The 16,908-nt window shown below is 39.1% G+C and overlaps 2 protein-coding genes across 2 annotated transcripts in view; both read left to right on the top strand.

Moving 5' to 3' along the window:
• The first annotated feature begins 12 nt into the window (after nt 1-12).
• Nucleotides 13-1,832, top strand: LOC117392934 (intraflagellar transport protein 172 homolog). The gene is made up of 3 exons (XM_055232375.1): nt 13-245; nt 1,179-1,302; nt 1,761-1,832. Exons 1-3 carry the CDS (start codon nt 13-15, stop codon nt 1,830-1,832), a joined length of 429 nt encoding a protein of 142 aa, XP_055088350.1.
• ift172 (intraflagellar transport 172) overlaps nt 1,833-16,908 on the top strand; it is a 37,274-nt gene continuing 22,198 nt past the window's right edge. Inside the window, exons 1-17 of the mRNA XM_033991098.2 lie at nt 1,833-1,857; nt 2,619-2,780; nt 4,032-4,085; nt 4,752-4,855; nt 6,214-6,299; nt 7,197-7,309; nt 8,666-8,809; nt 9,118-9,254; nt 9,644-9,751; nt 10,255-10,339; nt 10,650-10,742; nt 10,816-10,893; nt 11,231-11,311; nt 12,226-12,393; nt 14,223-14,301; nt 15,533-15,653; nt 15,947-16,091. Of these exons, the coding sequence (XP_033846989.2) occupies nt 1,834-1,857; nt 2,619-2,780; nt 4,032-4,085; nt 4,752-4,855; nt 6,214-6,299; nt 7,197-7,309; nt 8,666-8,809; nt 9,118-9,254; nt 9,644-9,751; nt 10,255-10,339; nt 10,650-10,742; nt 10,816-10,893; nt 11,231-11,311; nt 12,226-12,393; nt 14,223-14,301; nt 15,533-15,653; nt 15,947-16,091 (1,782 nt within the window). The 5' untranslated portion in view covers nt 1,833. The remainder of the gene's footprint in view (nt 1,858-2,618; nt 2,781-4,031; nt 4,086-4,751; nt 4,856-6,213; nt 6,300-7,196; nt 7,310-8,665; nt 8,810-9,117; nt 9,255-9,643; nt 9,752-10,254; nt 10,340-10,649; nt 10,743-10,815; nt 10,894-11,230; nt 11,312-12,225; nt 12,394-14,222; nt 14,302-15,532; nt 15,654-15,946; nt 16,092-16,908) is intronic.

The raw sequence follows: 16,908 nt of genomic DNA, 5'->3' as shown, positions 1-16,908 counted from the left end.
TAGAATGTTGTGATGTTATCCTGTGTGCAGGGTAAGCTGCTGGTTCACCCGTGCCCTCCGTACGCTCTGGCCTGGGGCTTGAACAGTTTCTTGATTGGTGGATATGATCAGAGGATTGTGGCGTACAGCAGAGAGGGGCACGTGCTGCAGACGTTTGACCACAGCCGTGACCAGAGTGAGAGGGAGTTCAGCGCAGCAGTGTCGAGCCCCAGCGGTCAGAGCGTGGTGTTTGGCAGCTACGACAGGTCCGGCATTTTCATTTGATTTATGAGACTTTACATACACTATACCTTTGTTTATACACGAACAGTTAAAAGTTTGGACACATACTCTCACGAAATGTTTTTCTTTGTTTACTGCTTTCTACATTTTAGATACATACAGAAGACATCAAATATGAAGCAAGATATATGGAATTATGTAGCAAAAAAAGTTAAATAACTCAACTAACATTTTTTTATATTTTATATTGAAGTGCTCAGAGTATCTACCTGCTTTGTGGACAGCACTGTAAACCCTTGGCCCTCTCAATGAGCTTCATGATGAAGTCTCATGAACTGGTTTTCACTTCACAGCTGCACCGTGTTTGGGCCCAGAAATGCCAAAAGTGCAAACCAGGGTTCAAAGGCAAAGGCAAATAAAAAACATTTTAAAAATCTAAAACAATTTTGGAGTTATTTTGAGTTTATTTTTTGTTTACTACATTTGATATGTGTCATTCATAGTTTTTCTACCTTCATTATGAATCCACAATATAAATAATCCTGGAAGTAAAGACATGAAGCAGTGTGAGTTAACAAGGGTTTATACCAAGGACTGTATCCAGAGTTTAAGCAGAACCACTTTTGGATTGTGCTCAGGTTGATACTAAGACTGTATGTAGAGGAGCAACAGTGCAGTTGAGACATTCATTCACTAATTCAAGGTTAGCCGTTCAATTCCATACACAGGCATTATATGGTGCTAATGTGCTTTTGAGATGCATGTAGGCCTGTGATAGTGTTAGTGGTAATGAGTTAAGTTGTAGCCACATCTTCCTTAGCCTGCCTCAGGGCAGCTGTGACAGAGGTAACTCACCACCACCAAGAATCAAATAATTTTTATTTTTTATTTTACTAAAGCTAGAACACCACAGTTTAAACTGCAGATAATTAATACAATGGTTCTTTCCTTTCCAGGCTGCGAGTGTTTAACTGGGCTCCGCGCAGAGGCATGTGGGATGAGGCCAAACCTAAAGAGATCCCAAATCTGTACACCATCACCAGCCTGGCCTGGAAGAGGGATGGCTCCAAGCTCTGCGCTGTATGCTCATAGACACTCTTAATACATATGTGATTATTCTTTATAAACAGGGTTAGATGGAGCTCATGTGTGTCTGTACACTCATACACTTTTATAACTTTATAGAATATATGCGCTGGTGGATTTCACACTCTTACCCACAGATGGAGGAAGAGAGCAGCTTTTGCTATTGATTACATTGTATTTTGATCCGAAAGGTAAAATCGTAGTTTCCATGACAGTGTCCAGCCCAGTCCAGTAGTGCAGTCCAATCTGACTATGCTTCTGTTGTAGGGAGTATTATACTGATAATGAGGGCTGAGCTGCCAGTAAGACCCGTCAGTACAGCACAGGAATAGAATTTCCCTAACATTTTCTACTCAGGGAATTCTCAGTTGTTGCTTTTTGTTATAATGACTTCGAACCATCAGCATTCAGATCTAAACCAGGTCAGAACAGGCTCACATGCTTCTGTGCAGGGGACTCTGTGTGGAGGAGTGGAGCTGTTCGACTGCTGTCTGAGGAGAACCATCTATAAAAAACAAGTTTGAGATGACCTATGTGGGACTGAGCCAGGTAAGGGCTAAATCATTATGACCACTGGTCTCGTTTAATGACCCATGTGTTGATACATTGCAGTGACATTGTGCTGGGGGTGTTCTATATATATGTGTATGGTGGAATATTCAGCAGTACCCATGGTGATAAAACATTAGCAAACACTGCCCAAAAACGTTTTAAGACTGACTGAAAACTCAAGAAAAAATACAAAATGGATTTAAACAACACATTTTTCATCTGTGATTAATTTGATTAGTTTGATTTTACACAAAAAGGTGAGAGTGACTAACTGAAAAACTATTGGCTAAAGCTAGCTAGCTTGTGCCTGTAATGTTACAGTATATCAGAGATTTGTTTAACAGTTGGGACTACAACAAACAAGATCATTTTTACTAAGTCAGTTCTTTCTGGTCAGATTGTGTTACTCTTACTTGAGTGGTACTTTTACAAATATTTGAGTAATTTCTTTGACCACTACTTTGTACTTCTAATTGAGTAATATTATTTTTAAGTAACTTTACTCTTACTTGAGTACAATGTTTTGGCTACTGTACCCACCTCTGTTTGTCTTTCAAAAGCAATTTTATATATCCCTGGCCTTCATCTGCGATTTGTGACAGTTGCACGGTTCTAGTTTAAATCCCTCTGCAACCCCGTACCAAAAGATCAGGATGAACTATTAAGACTGAATATACATGGTGCATAGTGCAGAGTGTTGTTGTGTCCTTTGACAATACACTAAGCCCTCACTGTCCCCTGTCTCCTGTCTCCTGCAGGTGGTGGTGAGGAACCTGTCGACAGGTGCCCGGGTCATTCTGAAGTCATATTACGGATATGAGATCGAGGAGGTGAAGATACTGGGCAAAGACAGATATTTAGTAGCTCACACGTCAGACACGCTGCTGCTCGGAGACCTGCTCACCAACAAACTCAGCGAGGTACTGATATGAACAATACTACTGATCAATATCTATGAAAGCCCTCCCATATCATCCCTACATTCAATTAGAGACCTATAAAGGACTAAGTGAGTGTGACGTCACAGCGTTCAGCCCCAGTCAAATGAAGCTCATTGAGGCTAGCAGTTATAGCTACTGTTTGGAATTCTGAGCGATTATATCATAGTAACCAAAGAGTCTATCAGGAGCAAGGCTGTTGAAGGTACAGCCCCCTTGCCGTTCACACTGCTGGTTTGGCAGAGTGCCTAGCACCACTGTCACACAAACCTGCTAATGCTAGTGGGAGCGACGTCACTGAAAGAAGGCACCTGATTTGTTATTAATTTTCATATCTTAATTTACGGGCAAAATAGTAAAACAGAACCTCCAGGATCATTAGAGCAAGTTAATATGAACAATTTAAGTAGGATTGCACTGATACGATACTTGTATAAAATAACGATGCCAATGCTGAAACATTAGCTGGATCTGGAATCGGTTCCATGGTATCTGTTAAGCTGGTACCCTGGTTGGGCCTTAATTGATGTAATGAGACTATTTACAGACTGATGTTAGCTAGAACATCTCATAATGTTTGAACCTTTTTTCATACAAAGCTGTTCAGTAGTGATTTGAGGGATAAATAATTGGATCTCTTGTGTTTCAAGGAAATAAGTGCCATTTTCCATCCCTAAACTGGTATCGGCTAATATTGGGTACGACACATTGAAGTATTGATATCAGTTTCGGAACTGAAAAGGATCGGCCCCTAATTTTAAGAAGAATGAGGAGAGTTACAACAACAGTTATAGAGAGAGTGGCAGCGTTTTTTTCAATAGAAAGTGAATTGGAGCCAGAGTCAATGGAGCTGAATCCTACTATGCTCACTTCCTGTTTGGAATGGAGCGGCTAGTAGGCGCTATATCCTTTTATATATACAGTCTATGGTATAGTCATGAAAATCTAGCCATTATTTAGTTGTACACTGGCCCAGTCGGCTGTGTGTCATTCCCAGATTGTCCTCAGAGCATCAGGTTTGTCTTTTAGGCTCATTGTTTAAAATTGAAATAGCACATTAATGCGGCAAATTTTTTTAAACTCCATAGAAATATATTTTGTTGTTATTTTTTAAGTAAAACGTTAATTTGTGTTTTTTTTTTTTTACAACTGAAAAACTCTGGGCGTTGCAATGAATTAAACTGAATGAAAATCGTGATAATGTATATTATTTTGCATATTTGTGTTTTGCAGGTGGCTTGGCCCGGGTCAGGAGGAAATGAAAAGTTCTTCTTTGAAAATGAATCTGTAAGTGCCACAATGCCATATGCTACACATATGAATTTAAAACATATAATAAAATAAATAATAAAATACATAAATTCCCAATGAGATGCATCCAACATCGTTTTTTATATTGAAACAAACTTTTTTTTTTCAATCCTTGCTAGCTCATTTTATTGCAATTTTTTGCTGACAAAAGAAATAAGGTTTTGGAGTTCCACAAATTATACAGTGGGCTGAACGATTTGGGAAAAGATATCTAATTGTCATTTTTCTAACAGCCGTTGAGATTGTGATTAGCTTTGAGTTTTATATTTTAACATTAGGACTCTGTTCAAAGTTCACATTTTAAACACAAACAAATTTACAAAAATACTGAAATATGAACTGACAAACTAAAACAAGAATCACATTACCTAACATGTTTGTACAGATCTAAAGTACAGGCTTAGCAGCTTTTATGCAGAATAAGACAGGAGATTTTGTAGTTTGTGGTGAAAGTGATGGTACTTTAAAAATTACAGCCTTTGCAATTTCCTTATTGCATCCAACCAAATTGAGATTTTGGTTCAATTGCGATTAATCTTGTAGACCTGTTATACAGGAAGTACCCATGTAGTCTAAACTGGTTTACATAGACAGAATAATGCTTATTACAGGACTTAAAAAAATCACCCTCTGTTATTTTAGGTGTGTATGATTTTTAATGCCGGGGAATTGAGTCTGGTGGAATACAGCAACAATGAGATCCTTGGCTCAGTCCGGACCGAGTTCATGAACCCTGACCTCATCAGGTACGGCATTCTATGGAAAATAATATTAACAAATCAGTCATTTCATTTTAGGCCTAACTAAGTGAAGTCAGATCTGATATACCTTCTTTGTACTCAGGCTGTCAATTTTGTATATTTTTTATTTCCTGACACATTTTGAGGACTTTTCTACCACTCCAAAGATATACTATTTAGTTTTAAATTGCTAATCATTATGGCAGCAGTCCTAATTTTTCATTATTCTGAAACCCATGGATAATCCGTTTTACTGCATTAGTCCCTATTGCTATTAAATGATTTTCAAGTGCTAGTGCTTTAGCATGTTTTATATAATAAGAGCAATAGAATGTTGAGCAGTTACCATGGTGGCACAATGCACACATATGCGAACGCTGCCTGATATGTTAATAGATTGAAAAGTCAAAAAAACACACACATTTTCAGGAGCCTGTGATCAATACAAGCACTCATGTCCTGTTTGGTTTTCAACAACAAAGGTGCGAGTGAATAACTGAAACTGTCCACTAATGCTAGCTAGCTTGTGAGTGTAATTTGATGTGCGAGAGACTTGTTTGACAGCACAAATCAGCTGCTCTGTTGGATTTCCAGATCTTTATGGTCAGATTGTGGTAAAATAAAGCTTAAATTAAAGTCTAACTTGAGTCCTAGAACTTCAGACAGAGCAGTGCCTATAGGTTGCATCACACCCCTGAGGAATGTTGATGACATCAGCTGCAAAATATCAATAGAGGACATTTCTTATCACTTATTTAATTCAGCTTTCACTTTTAGAATTAGTTATTTGCGATCACTTCTTCCAGTCAACAGTCAGATGTAAACAGTGCAAATTCTCTCCGCTTTAATGTTTTCTGCCCTGTCAAAACTGTCATACATAATGGCCTCTTCAGTTTGCCCCTGGTTCATTTTGAAGCGTTAAAAGATCAGGTTCTGTACTCACAATAAAATGCTCAATTAGAGTGGGCACTACGCTACTAAAAAATCATAGAACAATTTTGTACAGCCGTTAAACATGTCTGTGTAATCCCTGTCATCCAGGTATGATCCATAGTAAAAGAACATTTCAAATCTGTCAACTGGACAAATAGTTGTAGGAGTGAAGCTGTTTGGCTGCTCATCCAAGCCGCTTCTTCAGTTCTGGTCAAAGTACTGGTGGACACTGCCTTATATCTCTCTTAAGGGAGGAGCATTTTGGGTTTTTTTTTTAAAAGATTTTTTTGTTATCAGTGGGTGGTAGATGTGAAACCTCTCCCACCAACCCTTACCTGACCTTTAGTCTCAGACCTCAGTTGTTCATACTTTTGGACAGGTCTAAATGTGCACTGTAATCTGAATCTTGATTTTAAACTGTGTGTGTGCAGTGTGTGTCTGAATGGGAGGAAGCGGAGTGGAGCCGAGGACAACAAGAAACTGGCCTATCTCATCGACCTTAAAACCATTGCCATCGGTAACATTATTTAAAGTGGGCATCTTCTGCAATTGTCTTTTCAGAGCTTTTCACAATGTTATGGTTGTTTCTTCTCATTGACCCTCTGAAGTTGTATTTGGAATTATTTGTGCATATTTTAGAAATCTTTATCACCTATTTTCAAGATGCCATTTTGCGGATCAACTCCCATTTTCGCAGCCACCACTCTACGCTTACTTTGTTCTGCAAGTTTACTTTTTTAATTGGTGATACTCATAGGATTCGGCAGTGTCACATAGTCATTTTGGTACAAATGAAAAAAAAAAATCTACTACCCTCTAGTACGATGTGCAGCTGTCCACAGGGGGGGCCGACAGCATGCGGCACTTGGTTGTAAAGATGTTTTCGGTAACGTCAGCTCCCATTGGGCACCGCAGTTTTCTAACTTGGAAGTCAGTAGACTTGTTTCTTTCATTTACTCATTTTAGATCAATATTGGAATTTAAAAAGTCCATATTATAACAATGATCTATGGGTGTTAGATTATAACTACAGAGCAGACACAGGCACAGTTCTTCTTTAAGTCAAAACTATAGCACAGACTGAATTAATTACATTTGCCACAGTATTCAGCACTTTATGGGATTTTTGGACACCTAAGCTTTAGTGTTTGGCGTCAAATATTACAGTTTTTGTTGATTTCTTTTTTAGGACATAAGTACCAGGTAGATCACCATTTTGCATTTTGTTCAAACTATAACATTGATCTAAAATTGCTTATAAAACTTATAAAACATGTCAATACTTTGTTTTTGGTGAATATATCATATTCAAAACAATAAAAGGTAACACAGTTATCTAAATATGTGATGTGTTACAGTTAATGCTCCTTAACAGTAAAATACTCTCTCTTTAACCTCTTTAACTCTTCCACAGTGGATCTCAGAGGAGGGTGCACTCTGGCGACCATCAGCCACGACTCCAAGATTGACTGGTTAGAACTGAATGAGACCGGGAAGAAACTACTCTTCACAGACAAGAAACTCAGGGTAAGACTGCAACAATGTATGAAGGAGAAGAGAGACAAGAGGGAGGGGGGAGAGTAGAGACGGAGGGAAGAGAGAGGAGGAGAGAGGGGAGAGGGAGGGAGGAGAGAGGAGAAGAGAGGCGAGAGGTAGGGGGGAGAAGAGAGGAGAGAGGTAGAGAGGGAGGGAGGAGAAAGGGAGGAGAAGAGTTAAGAGAGGAGAAGAGGGAGGGAAGAGAGGAGAGGGAAGAGAGAGGAGGAGAGAGGGTGAGAGGAGAGAGGGAGGGAGGAGAGGGGAGAAGGGATGAGAGAGGAGAAGAGGGAGTGAGGGAAGAAGGAGGGAGGGAAGAGAGAGGAGAAGACAGGGAGGGAGGAGAATTGGGATGGAGAAGAGCGAGGTGAGAAGGAGGGAAGAGAGGGAAAGAGAGAGAGGAGAGAGGGAACAGTGGGAACAGAGGGAAGTTTAGGGACAAGAAACTGTAAACTCTGCCAAATCCCTGTAATGTGCTGTGCCCTGTCAAAGTGCCACAAACAGATCATGGCCTCACAGTCTGCCTCTGGATTAGCTCCAGGCCTGAGCTCAAAATAATATGCCCAATTACTGCCTAAACAGAAAAGAAGTTTTATATGTCTGTTATAAGGCTTGTAAGATGAATTTACTGGTTGAGTGATCACATCCCACATTCACAGCAGCCTACAGAGCCACGGGAGGCAAGGTGCGTGAACTATCTTGCCCAAGGACACAACAACAGTATGCACTATAACCACTAAAGCCACTGTTGCTCCGCTGTGGCAAATCTCTTTGCTTGTAGTGTGTTAACTTTTTAATTAAGTCTTCACTCTCCCCGTTCACTGACTTCACTCCAGGGAAGGACTATAGAACCCGAGATATTAAAATACACTGGGCTCATCACGTTCTGCTCTGATTAGAACAGCAGGGGGCAGCGTCAAGGGACACACTTATGCTTATAGATTACATCCCATAATATGCCCCAGCTCCATAATTTAAAACACAGAGTCGATGAGGCTGGATCCTCTGCTGCAGAACAGAGACCATAAAAGGGACGTTAAATGTTATGAGATTATTATATAGCCAAGCATAGATTTAAACCACTGATGGTATTGGTTGAGTCTTGGGTTTAGCAATGCTAAACCCTAGGCTAAATAAATGTAAATGTCTGTAACGTGTTAAATAGAATATTGTCGGATTTAAACAATATCAAATGTTTACATGTGGTGATAACCACTCAGATCCACTCTCCCTTTCGGAGTCGGAGGTGGGAAAAACCCCAGCTACCAGTAGCTTTAATACTGGTTTAACCTCCTGAGACCCGAGTTACTGCTTCAGTCCTGCTTCACTCCTGGTTCTCCTCTCTTTCAGCTGCACTTGTTCGACCTGGCGTCCACTCTGAAGTGCACTCTTTTGGGCTTCTGTTCGTTCGTGCAGTGGATCCCGGGCAGTGATGTGGTGGTGGCTCAGAACAGAGCAAACCTGTGTGTGTGGTACAGCATCGACAGCCCGAGAGTGTCACTATGTTTCCTATAAAGGTACTACTACTGCAAGTACTATTACTTCTACTACTAGTGGTATTACTACAAATATGCTACTGCTGCTGCTGCTCTTACTACTACTACTACTACTACTACTACTAGCACCTCTATGTTTTCGTGCTAGGTGCTAGTGCCTCTGCAAATTATTACTGCAAATACTGCTGCAAGTACCATCTTCCTTATGAAGGCACTACTGATACTACTCATGAAAACTAAAGTTATGAATACACTATGTTTGGAAGACACTGTGATACTGTATCATTTCATTACCCTCTTCCTCAGGGGGATATTGTGGATCTGGAGCGCACTGAGGGAAAAACAAATGTGATCGTCTCTGAGGGTCTGAACACAGTCACGTACACTCTGGATGAAGGCCTCATCGAGTTTGGAACAGCCATCGATGACGGAGACTACGACCGGTGAGACTAGATAGATTATTTTACTTTTTATAATATACTTTTTATTTCCCCATTAGTGGATTTTCTTATTTCAGGCTAAACATTGTGTAACTGTCAGAAATGTCATGAAACCATAGAAATATTCTATGTGAAATAAGCAATTAAATCTAAACCTAATGCAACTTTTCTGGGGATCTGCCTCCTGCTGGTCCCATGAAGATGTTACTTAACTATTGACTATTATAAGTGCTTAAAAACCTTTTCTTTTTTTTTAAGTTTAATTCCAAAGTGTACCTTAACTTGTTCCAGGTAAAGCAAGGACATCTCTATGGAGACAAGCAGGTTAAGGTTGGGCTAATGTTAAGAAAAGTTCCAAAGTGCAGCTTTACATTGTGGATGTTTTGTTCCAGAGCGACAGCGTTCCTGGAGACATTGGACATGACAACAGAGACCGAGGCCATGTGGAAGACTCTGAGTAAACTAGCTCTGGAGGCGCGGCAGCTGCACATCGCAGAGAGGTACTAACATAAACAGAGGAGAGAGGCCTATTTGTAATATGCACTGTTCATAGGTGTATCACTCAGGATCTCTAGTAGCTGCTAATGTTGATGCTGAAATGGAGGAAATCTGAGTACTGGAATTATTATTTTTTCTTTGTTTCTGAGGGCAATTTACTTGGACCTAAATTAAAGCTAGAGTACCATATTTTCTGTTTTTCTTTAAATGAGTTCATTCTGCCATTGAGTATACACTATATTGTAGAACAAAGCAGTTGTACAAAATTCTCCATCTAAAAATAAAAACATTGTATCTATTGCAAATGTAGGCTTAAGATTTAAGGCCATCCACCTGCTTCACTTACGTCTGAAAAAGCTGTCCTAATGCTGTGCTCATGTCTGAAAACTCATGCGTTTGTTACATCACAATAGTAGGGACAAGTTAGATAGAGTTAAAGACACACAGCTACAGCGGATAAGTAGATTCAGTGTAGTTTATATAATCTACCTTTTTTGCTTTTCAGGTGTTTTGCTGCTTTGGGAGATGTTTCTACTGTTCGATTTCTTCATCAAATCAACCAAATTGCAGACAAAGTAGAGAAAGAGATGGTGAGGATCCCATAGACTGTATAAAGAAGTGGACTAAGTGAGTGTGACGTCACCCATGAAGCTAACTGAGGTTATAGCGGTTACAGTTATAGTGGCTTATCTGCTAATCGGCAATGGTTTTTCAATAGAAAGTGAATTGCAACCAGAGCTCAAACTAACCACTTCCAACCCATGCTTATATCCTTTTGCAATGTGGTGGCTAGCATCCATTTATTTATATTTACATTTTAAAAATGTGCCAACTGCCACGTTTTGAAAATGATATTGCTGCATTTTTCTAAAGCACGGATACATATTATCTGTGTCACAGGGAGGAGATGGCACGACATATTACCAGGTTCAAGCTAAAGTGGCCACTCTGGACAAGAACTTCAAACTGGCAGAAAGATTCTACATGGAGCAGGTCTGATATGGTTCACATTTTAATATACAATTTAACATTTTGTTAAAATGTATTGGTTTTTGTAAATTTTCAGAACGCTGTGGATGAGGCCATAGAGATGTATCAGGAGCTGCACATGTGGGACGAGAGCATCGCTGTGGCCGAGGCAAAGGTACTGGACAAGCTCAAAATTAAACTTGATTAAAAACTTCTTCAAAATGTAAAAATATTAAAAATTTTTAAAACATTTTACAGTGGTATTCCTCACTTACATTATGCATCCAGAGCATCCTAATTATTCACCATGATGAGTTTATAAGCGCTTTTCACAACTTGTAGAATGTGAAAGCAACCTATTACATTTTCAGTGGGCTCTGAACGCACTTCAAGACATCATTGTTACGGTCACGCATACATACAATCACATACATAAGTGCTTTGCCCAAGGACACCACAACAGCATACAGAAAGGTAGCTAGAATCAAACTAACAACTTTTCCATGCTTCAGCGCCACCCGGAGCTGGAGAACTTGCGGAGGAGTTACATGACATGGCTCACAGACACGGCTCAGGACGAGAAGGCCGGAGAGGTGAGAGAGGAGCAAACTGTTGTGTCAGATACCGAGGATAAAACCACTGACCCTTTCAACTTAATTTGTTATAATTTGATCTGAAAAATGGTTACCTGTCCTGTTACAAGGAAAAGTGAATCTGGAGCTATATTCTGTTTCCCCAACTTCAGAGGGCGTGATTGACAGGCGGATTAACCACTCAGAGAGATACATGTTCCCTTCGGGTCAAAACAAACATGACTGCTTACACGTAATAAAGGAAAAAAACAAAGTCAGAAAAACAGCGCAGATTTTTGCAGAATCAACAATGGATGCACCAAACTTTCATTTATCTCAGATCAAATAAGTTATTTTGTTTTGAATGAGAATTTTTGCGAGGAGATGTCCTCTGCGTTTGAGAAACAAGTAATGCGATGATGCCATTGTGGTTGGACCCTCTCTAGTTCAGAAATTTTCACCCTCTGTTGACAAGGTCCAGACCCTTCTGGATTTGATCAGATTGTAGTAGGGTTTGGCTGGTCAGGTAAGCAAAATAGCATCTTGAACAATTAAAAATTGCTCAAACATGCACAAATAATTCCAAATACAACTTTGGGTGAGTAAATGATCAAACAGCTATAACATGCTTAAAAGCTCAACAAAGCATACTTTTTTATTTCCAACTTATTTCCAACTTTTATTTCCAAGTCTGTGTAATCCCTATTTGTTCAGAAATTATTCATGGTAGAAAGGGTTTCAAAGGTTGTCATAGATTGCAACATTTTTAAACTTTTCTGCTTTGGCCTATTTAAAATGGTAAATGGTCACATTTTTATAGCACTTTTTCACACTTAAAGGATGCAAACTCTGTGCTATACATTCAAATCTATCTAAAACTCTTACTGAATAATATTAAACTCTTACTGAATACTATTTGCTTTTTGCATGTCCAGGTGAAGGAGGCAGAAGGGGACTTCTCAGCAGCTGTGAACCTTTACCTCAGAGCAGGACTCCCAGCCAAAGCTGCCAGAGTTGCCCTCAGTCGAGCCGAATTTATCAACAACACAGAGATGGTGAACCGCATCACCAGCAGCCTCATCAAGGCCGACTTTTACGAACGGGTACAGGAAATACCACTATATTTAAAGAGCATATAGTTTAGTTAGTTTAGTTAATTAGTTAGTAAATTTTTTTCTAATTCTGACTTAGTTATGATAGGATAGGACCTGTGGTAAATATTTATCATAGCTCCACATCAATTAAGTGGCAGCTTGTGAAGAAAAGTTGAAAATAAAAGTACAAAAATACAGGAAGTCGCTGTGAGTTTTGAGACAGAATCCCTCTGCTTTCCACTCTCATCAATCCCATTCAAAATGCAGAGACAATTTACGCACAAGAAAGACATTTTTCTGACAACGGTGTTGTCATTTATTTTTATTGGTCTAATCATAACCTTTGTGCAATTTAAGTTTTGGCTCTTGTTTACATTATAGTTGCTAGGTAACAGTTATGGAATTACTTCTACATGTGTCATATCTGCTGCTTGTGTCCAACCAGGAGGTAAAAGTATAAACTATAAACCAAAATTTAAAAACTTGAAAAAACTAGGCAAGATTAACGGGTACAGGAAATAAAAACTAAAAAGAACTATTTATAAATGATCCCTTTAGAATTGTATGGCTCTGCCTGCGTTCTGCGTAGTTCTGAGATGTTTGAGGTTTTTTACCAGGGCTGTACTCAAAATATTGATACAGCGATATATTGGGACTTCTTGGCCATATGCGTAGCGATACAGAGATAACAGACTTATCTACATGATCTCATTATATGATTTAAAGAGCATTTGACAGGTTATTATCATTTTCTAATTAGTACTTGGTTTGGTGGGATAGTATTTGCCATAAATATTCATCATAATTTTACATCAGTGTGTGCCAGTTTATGGAGAAATGTAGAACTCCATACAAAATTCAAGGACAATTTACACATTTGGGCTTAAATGTTGATTTAACAAAATAAAGGTGTTGTGATTTATTATTATTTGTCAGTTTATAACTATTGTGTAATTTATACAAGTTTTGGGCCTTGTTAAGATCATGGTTGCTAGGTAACATACGCCCATGTATGTGACTTATTCAAATGACAAATGTCATCTGGTTTAAGGGCATTGTGAACATGACATTTCAATGCAGTTAGTTAATCTACATAATCAAATTTAACACCAGTTTTAAGGGATATGCATGCATTAGGACATACATATAGAAATCAACCAATATGGGTATTTTCATGGCCAATGCCAATTCCAATTTTTAGAATCCAGAGAAACCGATGGCCTATAAGCTCTGCTTGATACTTTTAGGGCCGATATATAGGACCGTTTTTCATTATTTTCATCAAATTATGTAATTTAAATTTACTACAAACTTCCCTCAAGCCCTTTGTACCACAGATATTAAGAGAGCAGTGTATCACATTTAGTGCAACTATCTCTTCATATGTGTTAATATAAAGCCATGTGTATGTGTTCTAGGCAACAAATTGACCAAAAGAAAATATCAACCTATGTTTGAGATTTAAGGCTGATAGCCGATACACAAAAAATCCCAAATATTGGCCAACCAATATATCTCTAGTATCATATCAGGACCCAAGTTTTGGGATTTGTGTCGTATCGTTAAGTATTTGGCAATACACAGCCTTAGTTTGGACCATGATAGATCACAATGGAAGGGGGAACTTTTGCTCATATAAATAAAAAAAATGCACCCATCCCTTCAATACTTTGATAAAATAAACAGATATTCAGGAACAAGAATAAATGAATAACGCCAGATAGCCGACTGTGATTCTTAGGGGACAGAATGTTTACTAAAACCATATGGCATTTTAGTAAAAATTATGATTCTCTGCTTTACCCTTTTGTAATGTAATTGTGGTGTGTTCTGATCAGGCGGGAGATCTGTACGAACGGATCAGGAACCACCAGAGGGCGCTGGAGTGCTACGTCAAAGGAGGAGCTTTCCGAAAAGGTTCAATTCAATTTATTTTTGTAAAGCCCAAAATCACAACAGTAGTTGCCTCTTAGGGCTGAACAAGAGAATTGATTTGACCAACAGAAAGTTAGAAAATCAACAATGAAACAGAAACAGACAAGCAAATTAATCAACAGAGAACAAGCAAATGGATAACTGTCCCAGAACATTCCCTGTCCTTAGACCCTCCTTCTCTACAAGGAAAGACTAAAAAAAAAACAATGGGAAAAAGAGAGAAGACCCACAGTGACAGAGAGATCCACTCCCATGGACGGACAGCTGCAGATGTGTCCAGGACTAATGTGCATCAATTTACAGATAGAGCTCAAGTCTGTAGGGCCAGAGCCCACTCAGCTACAGACAAACGGAGACTTATCCAGGGCAGAGTGGGGGGTCATCCAGCCAAGTGAAGGAAGGGAGGATCCGGGTCCATGGAACAGAATCAGGGTAGAAGAGAGGCATCTTAGGTCAGGCATCTGAAACAGTTGCACTCCACAAAACGGTGTGAGTAACATGTGAATAGCAATGAACAAACTACAGGTGAAAGGAATAGTGAATGTTGTTGACAGGGAAAGTATGAGTGAAAACAGGATTGTGCTCTGGTTTCCATACTTCCTCCAGCAAAGCTCCTAACGCAGCTTAACTAAAACTGAATGAGCTTATGGCCAGGCCAGTTAAGAGCAGACATAAACTCTGCAAAGAGGAACGTTTTAAGCCTGGTATTAAATGTAGAGACTGTGGTGGCCTCTTTAACATGGGCAGGAGCTGATTCCATAACACAGAAGCTTGGTAAGTGAAAGTTCTCCCTCCTACTGCGCTTTTAGACACTTTAAGAACCACCTATAGTCCAGCATTTTGAGAGCGGAGTGCTCTGTTTGGATGATATGGTACTATAGCATCTGGCAGACACGATGGGCCATGCCCTTTATGACTTTATATGTCAGGAGGAGAATTCATTTCTAAACTCAACAGAAGCCAGTGAAGGGACTCACTCATTGTAATGTAACTACAAACTGGGCGCCTACCACTTTCAAAAGTGGATTTTGTTACCTATTTTCAGATCATAAACTTTCCCTCTTAAAATTACTCCAGTTGTCTAAAAACTGTTTTTAATCTCTAGTCTCCAGTTGTCTAAAAATAGCCCCGATCAGTCACTCTGATCGGGGTGGCTAGTTACTCTCTTTAGCACACATGCCTGATGTCTGTGTTTTTATGTGCGTTCCTGTAGCTGTGGAGTTGGCTCGCGGTTCCTTTCCCTCTGAGGTGGTGCGACTGGAGGAGTCCTGGGGAGATCACCTGGTCCAACAGAAACAAATGGATGCAGCAATAAACCACTTTATCGAGGCTGGGTCAGTATCACATCCTCTGCTCCATACACTCCTCTCCTCTGCATCCTCTCTCCATCCTCTCCTCTCCTCTGAATCCTCTGCTCCATCCTCTACTCTGCATCCTCTCTCCATCCTCTCCTCTCCTCTGAATCCTATCTCCATCTGACCCTCTCCTCTGCATCCTCTGCTTTATCTGACCCTCTCCTTTGCATTCTCTGTTGCATCTGATTCTTTCCCCTGAATCCTTTACTCCATCTGATCCTCTCCTCTAAATTGTCTGCTGTCTGACCCTTAATGGGCGTCTCTCTTTGTAGTTGCTCTATTAAAGCCATAGAGGCCGCCGTTGCCGCTCGTCAGTGGAAGAAGGCGGTTCATATTCTGGAGATGCAGGATGATTCTGCGGCGGCGAAATACTACGTGAAGATTGGCCAGTACTACGCCTCAGTACACGAGTACGAGGTGAGAGAAAGAAGCACTGGACCAGAACTTTACTGTGGATGAACCTATGGACCTAAGACCAGATCTAAACTAACAACTTGGACTAACTATGGGTCTAAACCAGTGGTTCTTAACCTCGTTGGAGGTACTGAACCCCACCAGTTTCATATGCACATTCACTGAACCCTTGTTTATTGAAAAAAACAAAAACAACAATAATTTATATATATATATATATATATATATATATATATATATATATATATATATATATATATATATATATATATATATATATATATATATATATATATATATATATATATATATATATATATAATTTATTTATTTATTTATTTATTTATTTATTTATTTATTTTTTTTCTCAAATTCAAGACATATGTATGTTTTACTGGTGCACAAAATGAATCATGCATTAACATCACTGTGTTCAAAGAATAAAACCAATACAATGCATGAAATTGAAACAAATTACATACATACCTTTTCACAAAGACATGACCTTTTTTAATACTACCACACTGAAATGATTTTAATTTTTAACCTTATGTATTTCAATAATGAACTTATTGTATTTATGCTATTTATTATTTTAACATTTTAACACACACCCCTCATCTAATTTCCATCACGCTAGAATAATAATGAATATTTACTGCAAATCAGTGTGACTTCTGCTGTTGCCTTTGAGAGACCAGGTCAGAAACGCGTGGCTTCACCTTGGCCACTCTCATGTCATTTTCACAGCGAAGTCTGTTCCTTTTCTTCGTTTTTATGTCGTTTTATGTTTTTATGCCATTCAAACAGCTCATTTAAG

This window comes from Periophthalmus magnuspinnatus, chromosome 24 (genome assembly GCF_009829125.3).
Source record: "Periophthalmus magnuspinnatus isolate fPerMag1 chromosome 24, fPerMag1.2.pri, whole genome shotgun sequence".
Taxonomy (NCBI): domain Eukaryota; kingdom Metazoa; phylum Chordata; class Actinopteri; order Gobiiformes; family Gobiidae; genus Periophthalmus; species Periophthalmus magnuspinnatus.
This window is presented reverse-complemented; position numbering and strand designations above follow the sequence as displayed.

Coding starts and splice junctions, on each gene's coding strand:
- LOC117392934 (XM_055232375.1), top strand. CDS start 13: ATGTTATCCTGTGTGCAGGGTAAGCTGCTGGTTCACCCGTGCCCTCCG. Junction 246..1,178: donor GTGTTTGGCAGCTACGACAG/GTCCGGCATTTT, acceptor TTTCCTTTCCAG/GCTGCGAGTGTTTAACTGGG. Junction 1,303..1,760: donor ATGGCTCCAAGCTCTGCGCT/GTATGCTCATAG, acceptor GCTTCTGTGCAG/GGGACTCTGTGTGGAGGAGT.